Consider the following 13,431-nt stretch of genomic DNA (forward strand, 5'->3'; position numbering starts at 1 on the left):
CTATTATCACTACGTTGCTGAGAGCCTAAGCAGCTGACGCTGGCTCCAAACCCGCCCGATCCTCCTGTCTCAGCCTCCCAAGTACTGAGATTACAAGCATGCACCACCACAACTGGTTTGGTTTTATGTAATTTGAAACAGGGTCTAAGATGCAGAGGGCCTCACAAGGCTGCTGAGTCTGGCTATGAACCTGCTATCCTCCTGTCTCAGCCTCCCAAATACTGGGATTACAAGCATGCACCACCACATTCGGTTTATTTTATTTTTTTATTTTGAAATCTGATCTAAGTTGTAGAGACCTCACCAAGTTGCATGGAACCTATGATCCTCCTGTCTCATTCTCCCAAGTACTGGGATTATAGGCAGTGCCATCACATTGACTTCCATGAACTCTTAAGTTTTGGGGTTTTTTTTTTGGGGGGGTGGTACTGGGGATGGAACCTAGAGGCAATTCTACCTCTGAGCTACACCCCAGCCCTATTTTTTATTCTTTATTTTGAAACAGGGTCTTGCTAAGTTGCATAGGGCCTCACTAAATAGTAGCTGAGGCTGTCCTGGAACCATGATACTCCTGTCTGAGCCTCCCAAATGCTGGGATTATAAGTGTGTGCCACCACATCTGGGTTGGGAAATTTTATATTTTCCTTTTCCTCTAAGTTAGTTCTAGATAGCTATTCGTCCAATCCCAATGAGTGCCTTAGCAGTAAGGGAATAATTTTCCCTTTTCTCCAGTTATTGTTATACTACCATTGCTTATTCTATTTTCTTCATAGATTTCTTAAACTGTAAAACATTAAACATTAAACAAAGTATTAAAAAAAAAAAGAGAGTTCAAAAGAATATTTTCTCCTTACTCATAAACTAGTTTGAACTGGGCATGGTAGCACACGCTTATAATCCCAGCATTCAGGAGGCTGAGACTGGAGGATCACAGTTCACGGACAGCTTCAGCTACTTAGTGAGGCCCTATGCAACTCAGTGAGATCCCGTTTCAAAATAAAGAATAAAAAACAGGGCTAGGGGTATAGCTTGGAGGTACAAATGCCCCTGGGTTCCATCACCAGTACCAAAAAAAAAAAAAAAAACCTAGTTTGAGAATTTTCAGGAAACTTCAATAGCATCTGCAAAGTTTTTCTCTTGCTCTACTATATTTGTCTACTTTGAAAGAAATCCTGAACTGGGTTTCTTGAACATTTGAGGATCAAATGTTCGAGGATATCCTCAACAAGTAGCGAGTCTCTCAAACTAGTGAGACCTTGTTTCAAAATAAAAATTAAATAGGGCTGGGAGTGTGAGCTCAGAGGTAAAACATTCCTGGTTCCATCCCCAGTACCACAAAGAAAAGAAAAAAATCCTAAAGGTTTCATAGTGATTTACAATACCAGGAGCTGCCACTTTATTTTTAACATTAAAGTATTTTGTTTTGTTTTTCTTGTGGTACTGGGCACTGAACCCAAGGGCATTCTACCATGAGCTACACACCAGCCCCATTTATTTTGTTTTAATTGCAATACTGGGGATTAACCCAGGCACATTCTACCTTTGAGCTATACCCTTACCCCTATTTTTATTCTTTATTTTGAAACAGGGTCTCACTAAGTTGTAGAGGGCCTCACTAAGTAGGTGAAGCTGGCCGCAAACTGTGACCCTCCTGTTTCAGCCTCTCAACTACTGGGATTATAAACATGAGCCACTATGCCCGCACTTCCTAATTTTTAAATTTTGAAACAGGATCTCGCTAAATTATGTCACGCTGGCTTCACACCTATTACAGCCTCCCAAGTACTGGGATTGCAAGTGTGCACCACCATCTCTTACTTTAATCTTTTTAATTAATCTGGATCCTATATCCTGTTTGTAGCATTTTATATACTAAATTTTACATTAATTCATGCCAATACAATGAAGCTGAAGTTATTATACCTTGATCTAAAGGGTATTTAGACTTTACGACAGTCTAATTGAGGCCCTACTCATTCACAAAGATATAAAGTCCACACTTACCTACTATCTGTCCTCTAACTGTATCATTGTCATTTGGCCCAAGTTTGCATAGATCCAACCTCTGATCTATTTCAGAACAAAAACAGCAACAAAAAAAGATTAAAAAATAGCTGGTATCAGATATTCTAACACCTACGGTGACAGTAAATTTCCACAATCCATTGGAAATCAGACCTATCATTTAAAGAATTAACCATATTTTAATTATAAAACAAATGTTTAAAATTCTCAAAATGCATATGCTGTATAAAATACATCTTTTATGTGTATCCATATATACATATTCATATGCATTTGTATGTATATATACACACATACACAGTATAGCTGTATAAGTATCTCAACAGGTTTTGATAAGTTCCAACTTCAAAGCCATGCAGCACTACTGTATACACTGCCAACAGTTTTATTCTTTCCAGAGCTCTCAGACCACTCCAGTTGAGTCTTGGCTTGCCTCTTCATAGCTACTGGTCTTAAGTGATTTATACCTGAACCTTGCTTTCTCACATGTAATAGTAGAACCTTCTATTTTTTCAAGGATTAAATTAGGCAGTTACATAAAACTTTCAGCATAGTACCTGGCACATAGGAGTCCAATTAAAATGTTTGTTGTCATTAGTATTATTTTTTATCTAACTATTCCAAATGACACATGTAGAAAGTATTAATTAGAAGCCAAAAATAAACAAGATCTGGGTTTAAGTATGCCACTAATCATTGAAGAGCAACTCAATTTTCTCACTGATTCCTCAGCTATAAAATAAATATAGTATTGGACTGGCCCTCAAAGTTACAGTAAGGAATAAAGCCACCATAGTGTGTTCATTTTACTTTGGTTATAGCACATAAAACTGAGTTCTTTTACAGTTGTCTACAGAAATATCCACAAATTGATAAAAGGAGGAAGTCATATCTTAGTCTTTGTACTCTCCAGTCCAACTTGGTAGGATACATCAGACGTTCAGTAAGTATTAGATCAATATTACTGCACATCAGAAAGGTCAGATAAGTTAATACAGTGAAACATTCGCAAGTAGTATAAAAAAAAACTTTGTTCTCAAACTATAGCCTCTGAAAATACAGGCAAAGATACAGATTTTTTTTTCCTTTACAAAGTAAACGGATGGCTGAGTTTGCTATCGACTTCTGCAGAGTCTTTTCTCTTCAATCCCTCACGTGGCACGCCCACTCTGCAGGAGGCTTTGCCCCTGCTTCTCAGACAGTGCAACCCAGGCCTTTTCACCTGTAAGAACAGTATCTGCCATGCTAAGGGCTCAATAAATGCTGAGAAGCTGAGTCAGAGATACGTTTTACGTCTGCTTGCTGAACTGGGTAATAAAACGTGTGTGTATGGTACTGGGGACTGAACCCAGGGCATTCTACCTCCAAGATACAACACCTCAGCCCTATTTTCATTGCCGAGAGTCTCACAAAGTTGCTGAGACTGGTCTCAAACCTGCGATCTTCCTGTCTCAGTCTCCTAAATACTGGGATTACAGGCATGTACCACCATACCTGATAAACAGTTTGCTTTTATATACAGATATTTTTCAATCCAAACACCTCTCTCCTGTTGATCATCACCCTGTTAACCCAGAAATGTAAGAAGTTCTCAGATGCCTTAAAATTCCTCTGACACACAACTTCTAGCTCAATTTTATCCTGGTAAATATTTGTGTATCTGGGCTGTGGTATCACTGCTTCGTTAAAAGTGATCACTCTTAATATATTTGGCAATCTATGGTAAGCTGACTCTGCTTTTCAAGTTCATTAGCTAAATGTGTATGTGTGTCTATCATGTATTTGGGAGGCTATCTCAACCTCCCAAATCTTGGGATTACAATGGTACGCCACCATGCCTGGCTTTAATAATTTCTTAACACTCATAAAGTCACTGGAAGCTAATATCAGCTCTGACTCAGCTCTAGGCCTCACTTACTTAAGATGTTTCATTTCAGAGCAGTGGCTCACACTTGTAATCCAAGCATTTGGGAGGCTGAGACAGGAGGATTGCAGTTTGTGGGCAGGCTCAGTTACTTAGGCCCTCCCTCTGCAATTCAGTGAGACCCTGTTTCAAAATAAGAATAAAAAATAGGGCTAGGGGTGTGGTTCGGAGGTAGAATAGAATGCCCTGGGTTCCATCCCCAGTACCGCAAAGAAAAGGAAGTTAAGATTTTGGACCCCCTACAGCATTATAAATATCATTAAAAACAATAACCATAAGCCGGTCGTTGTGGCGCACGCTTGTAATCCCAGCATTCGGGAGGCTGAGACCTGGAGGATCGCGGTTTGCGGACAGCCTCAGCTACTTAGTGAGGCTCTCTGCAACTCAGTGAGACCCGGTTTCAAAATAAATAATAAAAAATAGGGCAGGGGGTGTAGCTCGGAGGTCAAATGCCCCTGGGTTTCATCCCCAGACCCACAAAAAAAAAAAAAAAAAAAAAATAGCAAAAACAATAACCATAGTAATAACCAAAACAACATAATAGAATAATAACATTTTATGTATTTTTTTAATTTAAAAGTAACTAATATCTACTCACAACCAGTGTCTTTGAGTCGGTTGATGGCATTGGAAAGAAGACGAACACAACCAAGAAAGCCAGCACCTTGTTTTTTATGGATCTTCTTGTGATTCCATACACTGATCGTAACTGAATCAGACTTTCCAATATACCTAGAAAACAAAATGGCTATATGAGTAACTTGGTAAACATAAGTAAAATTTTTCTTTTGTCCTTTCTAAGGACACAAATATGTTTCAGAATATGACTAGATGATGCAAATAAGTTATGATTTCAATCAATCCCCAGGACTAAATTTTTTTTAAATCTTATAATATGTAAAATAATTTTTAATATACCCTCCTTGTCTCACCTGCCACTCTCACGCTGGACAATGATGATTGGTAGCAAAAAAGCTATTTTATTAACTAAAGTCTAATAAGACTAAAGGAATTCATAATGATTACTTCCATCCAAGAACAAAAATCCTAAAAGAACTTTTATCAGAGTCACATTTTAAATACATTTCAATGACATGACCTACTACTTCAGAAAAGACTTCGTTTACTTTCAAGGGGCATTGTCAAGGCTGATAGACCAAAAATCTGACCTACCTGTTACATTTTAAATGCTGTAGGACAAAAGCTGTTTGTAACGCTTTTCCCCTGCTTCCTCCCTGTATGCAGGCCTTGAGCGAGCAGGACTCTTGCAGATTTCACTTCACTGCCTGCAGACAAGCAGAGCAGGGGAAAGCGTTACTGTACTTGTCTGTGCATGTGCCTACGAGTATATAAAAGCTCCACCACAGCCAACTGTTAACATGGCGTCAACCCATGCAAAAACGTAACATAGCAATAGGACCTAACTCTTTTTTAATAATTCTAAGGTGTCAAATTTTTGGTCCAGCAACCTTGATCTGAAAGTATTATTCAGTAAAGCAAAAAAATTCACTTACTATATAAAAAAGGCTAAACTTCTTAAGCAAGGGCCAAAATTCTTAAATAAGGAATATAAAAGGCATACTTGAACCCCTGGATCCAAGTATATTAAAAAAAAAAAAAAGCCCACCCCAGGGCAAACCAATACATTCCCTTTTCAAAAGTAAAGCCAATTTGAATTTGGTTTCTATTGCTTACAATAAAATATTTGGACTAAAATATCATTCAAGACGCATGTACCAATTCTCAGATATACTTATCAGAAATACTTCAGTATGTATCTACTTCATGCTATGTCAAAATTCCAACTAGAATTAAGAATTAAACAAGCAAATCACCCAAACCAAATATTTAAGGAAAAAAAGGTTCACATTAAATTGGTTTCCCAACTAGTAGATCTAGATAGTAGATATGCTGAAATACTGATTCTTAAGACATAAGGGCAGACCACCACTGGCTTAAGCAATTCTATCTGTTCACTGCAAAGAACCACCATATTTTTTATGTATACCATACATGAAAAGCTTAGAAACCTGTATACTAAACTATAATAAAAATTTGCTAATTATGCACCTTCTTTTAGAAAATAGTCAAACTGTGAATCAAACTAAAAATTATCAATTGTACTGTATTACTTAAGTATGCATCATATTCTGTTCAAATATCCTAGGCTAGAAATTAATCCAAAATAATATCATTTCTTACAACTAGAGAAGCATCTGCTCTCACTTATCTGTTCTTCATATACTGTAACACTAAGTAATGTCACAGGAAAAGTGAGTCTGTGTAGTTGAAAGCAGAGCACTCTCTCAGGTAATAGTAAAGCCTCGACCTCATCAAAAGTGTATGATTTATAAACAAGCTTCAGAATATTCCATCATGAGGGATACTGCCAGAGAAGAACATAACATTATCTTATAGACCAAAAAATGGTACACAATTCAAGATTTTTGGGTAAAATATAAGTATTGGACTTTGTAAACTAGGCCAATTTAAGGCAAACGTTTTGCAATATGATCCAAAGGGTCCCCTTGATCTCCCCCCACCCTTTCCTTTTTTCTTTGTGTATATGTGTATGAGGGAACTGAACCCAGGGGCATTCTACTTAAGCTACATTCCAAGCCCTATTTTATTTTTTAGTTTGAAACAGTCTAAGTTGCAGAGAGCCTCACAAAGCTGCTAAGGCTGGCCTTAAACCTGTGATCCTCCTGTCTCCGCCTCCCAAGTAATGGGACAAGTATGTGCCACCACACCTGACTGATCTTTTCCCTTTTTTTTCCTTCGGTACTGGGGATGGAACCCAGGGACTTTCTACCTCCGAGCTACAACCCCAACTCTATTTTTAATTCTTTATTTTGAAACACGGTCTCACTGAGTTGCAAAGAGCCTAAGTTGCTGAGGCTGTCCTCAAACCACAATCCTCCCGTCTCAGCCTCCCAAATGCTGGGATTACAAGCCTGTGCCACCACACCCGGCTAATCTTTTTCCTTTCAATGTAACCCCTTGGAAACAAGCAGAAGAAATACTCTAGGTAGACAGTTAAATTTAACTATGAAATTAAACCTAACAAACACACAAAATGATACTCAACATTACTAGTCACCAGGGAAATGTAAATCAAAACCACAATGAGGTATCCATTCATATCCACATGTGGCTGTAATTTTTTTTTTAAATAACAAGTATTAGCAAGAGAGGAATGTAGAAAATACCCTGAAATCTTCCATGTGGAAAACAATAATCATGAGAACCCCAAATCAGGGTCCGTCAGCAATACTCTAAACCTGCACTGTCCAGAATAGTAGCCACGATGCCACCCACATGAGACTATTGAGTATTTTCAATGTAGCTAGTTCAAATGGAGTCCAGCTGTAAGAACAAAATAACCTCTGATTTCAAAGACTTAAAATAGATCAATATCTTATATTTATTATCTGTTGAAATATTTTAGATGTACTGAATTAAAATATATTATTATTACATTTATTTTTTATTTTTTTGAAGTACTGGGGATGGAACCCAGGAGCATTTTACCTCCGAGCTATAACCCCAGCCCTATTTTTTAGTCTTCTTTTTTCACTTTTTTTTTTTTTTTTCGGGTCTGGGGGTGGAACCCAGGGGCATTCGACCTCTGAGTTACACCCCCTGCACTATTTTTTATTCTTTATTTTGAAACCGGGTCTCACTGAGTTGCAGAGAGCCTCACTAAGTAGCTGAGGCTGTCTGCAAACCGCGATCCTCCCGTCTCAGCCTCCCGAATGCTGTTTAGTCTTTTTTTTTTTTTAAACAGGGTCTCACTGAATTGGAAAGGGTCTTGCTAAGTAGCTGAGGCTGTCTGCAAACCACAGTCCTTCAGTCTCCACCTCCCAAATGCTGGGATTACAAGTATGTGCCACCACGCCCCACCACTACATTTAATTTTATCTGTTTCTTTTTTATTTTTTCAATGTGGCTACTAGAAAATTTTAGATTACAGATGAGCTCCCATTTGTGGCTCACATTATATTTCTATTGCTGCTGCTCTAGACCTCGAAGATAATGGATCAATATATTCAAAATCTAGGAATAAATGACTAACCTTAAAGTCTATACTCAGGCAAACTATCAATAAAGTAGAAAGGCAAAATATGTTTTTAGATAAGATCTCAAAAAATTTCCATCTTTGTATTCTTTCTCAAAATGACAATGGAAGACAAACTTTGCCTAAACACAGGAATAAGCAAAAAACAGGAAATCACTGGACTAAGAAGAGTAAAGGAAATTCCTAACAAAGATAAAGGCAAGTCCCAGGACAATTAGAAAGCAGTCTTAGAGATCCACCAAGCCAGACTGGAGCAGGACAGATGGTCAGAAGAGATGCCTCTAAAAAGAAAAGGCCAACAGGATACCTGACAGAACTGAACGAATAAAGAGGATGTATAGTTATTAACTTCAGAAATAAAAGTTGTCAAGACAAAAAACAAATTCTTGTATACCACGTGATCTAGCTCTGAATATTTATATAATCATAATAAGATAAATACAGAACAACAATAGTTATCTTGAAAATGGGAATCAGGATCGATAATGGGGCAAGCACCCTGGCTTTCCATTAAAAACTTTGAAGAGCCAGAAGTGGTGGCGCACGCTTGTAATCCCCGCGCTTGGGAGGCGGAGACAGAAGGATCGCGCTGGTTCAGAGCCAGCCTTGCTGGCTTAAGAGACCCTGTTTCCACATAAAAAGTAAAAAAATAGGTCTAGGAGTGTAGCCCGTGGGAGTGTATCCCGGAGGTAGAAGGGCTTCCAGGAACCCCAGTACCACCAAAAAACAAAAACAAAAACAAAAACAAAAAAACTTTGAAGAACCACCTGCCTTTTTAAAAGGTGCATATAATGCTATGATTAAAATTTAAAGAAATAAACATCCACACAAGCAACTCTGACTCCTATTTTTAGACTTATAATTGACCTAAAGTGAATACCTTTATTTTATTAAAAGGGGAGGGCTGGTCTATAGTGTGAGCCAGCTTTATTTTGTTTTTAATATGCTTTTTAGGGGTACCTCATCTTTCAAAACAAGATTATCAATAGGCCAAAACACCTTTCCACTGGGTTTTGTACCCCTTCTGGGAAGACCAAGTTAAACCATAGATAAAAATCAGATCTTTTTTTTTTTTTTGCAACACTTTCCAGAGACTATATCAAATAACATTAATTCTATTTTATATCAAATTAACCGTTCAAACCTACAGGTCATAATGCTGATTCCATTTTGGATCGAGTGTATTCTTCACAGTGTCTGTAGAATGGCATTGCCCAGATCCATCAACCACCACCTTAGCAAATGGATCCGGAAGGCCTGTGAAGAAAGGGGATAATTGGTATATTTTAATTAAAGAATACTTTTGACAAGTAAGATTAACTGCATAAAGATTACAATTTGCTACAAAACAAAAGATTATCCCATTTTTCTTTTTTAAAGTTTGACATTCAGCTATAAATGCCCCATTTAAAATCAAGTATTAAGCCAGGTGCGGTGGTGCACACCTGTAATCCCAGCATTTGGGAGGCTGAGACAGGAGGATCACAGTTCACAGACAGCCTCAGCTACTTAGTGAGGCCTTTTGCAAATCAGTGAGACTCTGTTTCAAAATAAAGAATAAAAAATAGAGTTGGGGGTGTAGCTCGGAGGTAGAATGCCCCCAGTACTGGAAAATAAAAATTAAAAAAATAAAATCAAGTATTAAAATCACTTCTACATTAAATACCAAAACTATTTTTTTGTTGTTGTTCCTGCCTCATAACATTGTCAGTTTCAACTACCAAAAGTCTGAAGGTTACCCCTCATAATGTGGAAGTATTTAAGGGCTGTTACCAGCCATTTGACTCCGAGAAGGTGAACACTTGAGAATTCATAGCTCTCTTTCCAAATGGTCCCCTCAGTAGCTCATTTAAAGAGCTTATGGAGCCAGGCACGGTGGCCCTTGCCTGTAATCTCAGTACTTGGGAGGCTGAGACAAGAAAATAACAGTTTCAAGGCCAGCCTCAGCAACTTAGTGAGGTCCTCAGCATCTTAGTGAGACCCTGTTTCAAAACTAAAAATACAATATGGCTAAGGAATATAGCTCAAAAGTAGAATGCCTGGTCATTAATCTCCAGTACCAAAAATATAAAAATAAATAAGTAGCTTATTAAATTGATGTTTTCACACAGGAATATGGGCTACAGATAATCAGTCCAAAAAATGTAATGAATAGTTGACATAAACCATGAGAAACTAAACAAAAAACTTAATACTCTGCCATAAGAGCTCACTGTCTAAGTGGAAAGATAAAAATACCATACACGGGGACAACTGAGAATAAATAGATGTTTGGCCACACTGATTAAAACAGCAAACACTTGTAACACTTAGGTACTATTCTAAATGCTTTACATATACACTTTTTACTGATAAGGAAACTGAGGCACAAGGGAGGTAATTACTAGTCTAAGATCACATGGTAGTAAAGGGCAGGGCCAGGGTCTCAAATTTAGATTCTAAACCTATGTGCATGAAGTCTGGCTCTCAACTTGTTTTGGGTATAACTGGGGGTTGAATACGATCCCCTTGCACACGCTAAGCAAGGGCTCTATCTCTGAGCTAACCCCCAGCCCTGGCTCTCAACTTTATGCTCTCAACCACTATGCTATTTGTATTAAACAACCCACTGACTATGTTGTTTAACAATAAATACAAGTAAAAGTTCCAAAAACCCAGAAAGAAGTTCAAATTTAAGAAAGGAAAATGGGATTCAATCTGGGCTTTAAAAAATAAGTAGATAAGCAGCATTCAGGAGGCTGAGACAGAAGGATCACGGTTCGTGGACAGCCTCAGCTACTTAGTGAGGCCCTTTGCAACTCACAATAAAGACAAAAACAAAAAAACAAAAAATAGGGCTAGGGGTGTAGTTTGGAGGTAGAATGCCAGAGTTACATCCCCAGTACTGCAAAAATAAAAAAGTAGATATGAAGGATTCTCCTTGCCAGAAGTAGTAGCACATGCTTGTAGGCTGAAACAGGAGGAACACTGGTTCAAAGCCACCCTTGGCAATTGAGCAATGCTCTCACCAATTTAGTGAAACCCTGTTTCCAAATAAGAAATAAAAAAATAAATACCAAGTAAAGGGAAGGGATGGGTTGGGTCCTCCTAGCAACAGGAAGTGTGTTTTGTGTCAAGAAGGGTATGATAATATTTGAAGATCTTTGAGGAGTATACCCAAAGCATTTGTGCTAAGGTGTAAAAGTAAATATTGAAGAGACAAGATTGATCCAGTAAGAGAAGGTTACAAGTCAAACAGGTTTGTAATGACTGAGGCAAACTTCAAGGAGTCTATAGATTCTTGAGCTAGCTATAGTAAATATAGTCCTATTTTTGTTAGTGGCAGCCAGGGTAGACCAAGCACAAGGACTCCATGCGAAGCCATTGCTGTAAACCCCTACAGTAGGAGAAGAGCAGAACGAGAAGACGCCTGAACAGGGAAAGGTCAAGAGTGTGCGCATGCCCAGCTCTTCCTGGTTGAAATTTCACCTGATGATATTTTGAGAAATGAGGGAAGTGACTATTGTTAAAAAGACATTAAGCTTGAAAAGAGACCCAAAATATGAGTTAATAAAACTTTTCTCAGCAAGGGTAGTACCCTGGAATAAACAGGTATTATCTCACATGCAAATTACTCTACAAAAGATAACACACAGCAATACTTTTTTTCCCCTGTAGTGAAATATATATTATTTTTTCACTCTGTAGTCATGTTCCACATTAAAATTTACTTTTCTCATTCAATATAATTTTTAAACTAAATCATAAGCAAAAATTTAATTATGTTTTACTATTAAATAATAACTGCAGCCAGGTGTGGTGGCGCACGCTTGTAATCCCAGTACTATGGGAGGCTGACAAAAGAGGATTGCAGTTTCATAGCAAGCCTTAAGTACTTAGTTGAGTTCCTCCCCAACTTAGAAAGACCCTGTTTCAAAATAAAGAATAAAATAGAGTTGGGTGTAGCTCAGTGATAGAATGCCTGTGGATTAAATCCCCAGTAACAATAATCCCCGGTAACAACAACTGCACTTCAATCAACATACTTAAAGAATTTAGAAACTGTCATTTTTCTCTGAAATTAATGTGGGCAAGCTTCAACTCATACAGAGGTCAAACCTGGGCATGGTTGGCACACGCTTGTAATCCCAGCAGGCTGAGACCAGAGGATAGCAGTTCGCAGACAGCCTCAGCTACTTAGGGAGGCCCTTCACAACTCAGTGAGACCTTGTTTCAAACTTAAAAAAAAAAAAAAAAAAACAGATGGGTGTGGTGGCGAACACTTGTAATTCCAGCACTTGGGAAGCAGGAGAATCACACAGGTCCAAAGCCAGCCTCAGCTACTTAGTGAGGCTCTTAGCAATTTAGTGAGACCCTGTTTCCAAATAAATTATTTTAAAAAATAGGCCTGGGGTGTAGGCCAAAGGTAGAAAACCCCTGGGTTTCACCCCCCAGTACCATAAAAAATACATACATATATACATACATACATACATACATACATACATACTAAAAAAAATAGGGTTGGGGCTATAGCTCAGAAGTAGAATGCCTCTAGGTTCTATCCCCAGTACTGCCAAAAAATAAAATAAAGAGGTCTGGGCGTAGTGGTACACACCTGCAATCCCAGTACTTGGGAGGCTAAGATAAATGAATCAAAAGTTCAAGGACAGCCTCAGCTAGTAGTGAGACTCTTATCAACCTAGTGAGGCCCTGTTTACAAATAAAAATAAAATCCAGCTGGGGTGTAGCTCACAGAGAGATGCCCCTGAGTTCAGTCTCCAGTGCAAAAAAAAAAAAAAGAGGTAAGCCGGGTGTGGTGGCGCACGTTTGTAATCCCAGCATTCTGAAGGCTGAGACCAGAGGATCACAATTCACGGACAGCCTCAGCTACTTAGTGAGGCCCTCTGCAACTCAGTGAGACCCTGTTTCAAACATAAAGAATAAAAAATAGGGCAGAGGGTGTAGATCGGAGGTCAAATGCCCTGGGTTCCATCCCCAAACCCGCAAAAAAAAAAAAAAAAAAAAAAAACAAGGTAAAAAATAAGTACAGGTGTGACTCTACCACAGCAGAGATTTAGAACCACAGCCAACATGAACCTACAAAACACTTCATCCCTAGCTGGCTCGCTTTGGAAGAACTAAGGATTCACTCTGCATCAGGTATCTCCCATTCTGAGTTTTAAAGGTAATCACAGTTCCCCCGGGGTCTTCTTAAGCAAGCTCACAATTTTAAATTATCATTTTTTTACTGCCTACACCAAAGAAAAAGGGAGATAACTTTCTCCTTTCTTTGAACTATGAGCTTAGGACAGATAAAGATCTTATAAAGGATTAAAATCAGCTCTCAAAGGTGTGCAAAGAATTAAAGTAAGATTCCTCTAGATTTTGTAGGAAAACTGAGACAAGTTATGTGGATATTTTA

General features: G+C 38.2%; 1 protein-coding gene across 2 annotated transcripts in view; it reads right to left on the bottom strand.

The window, feature by feature from the left end:
* SMURF2 (SMAD specific E3 ubiquitin protein ligase 2) overlaps positions 1 to 13,431 on the bottom strand; it is a gene marked incomplete at both ends in the record, with an annotated part of 115,309 nt that overhangs the window by 55,265 nt on the left and 46,613 nt on the right. For both annotated transcript variants that reach the window (XM_080712843.1, XM_080712842.1), the window contains 3 exons: positions 2,005 to 2,070; positions 4,548 to 4,681; positions 9,176 to 9,284. In XM_080712843.1, coding sequence (XP_080568969.1) covers positions 2,005 to 2,070; positions 4,548 to 4,681; positions 9,176 to 9,284 — 309 coding nt within the window. The remainder of the gene's footprint in view (positions 1 to 2,004; positions 2,071 to 4,547; positions 4,682 to 9,175; positions 9,285 to 13,431) is intronic.

This window comes from Muscardinus avellanarius, assembly GCF_963383645.1.
Source record: "Muscardinus avellanarius genome assembly, chromosome: 16".
NCBI classification, from domain to species: domain Eukaryota; kingdom Metazoa; phylum Chordata; class Mammalia; order Rodentia; family Gliridae; genus Muscardinus; species Muscardinus avellanarius.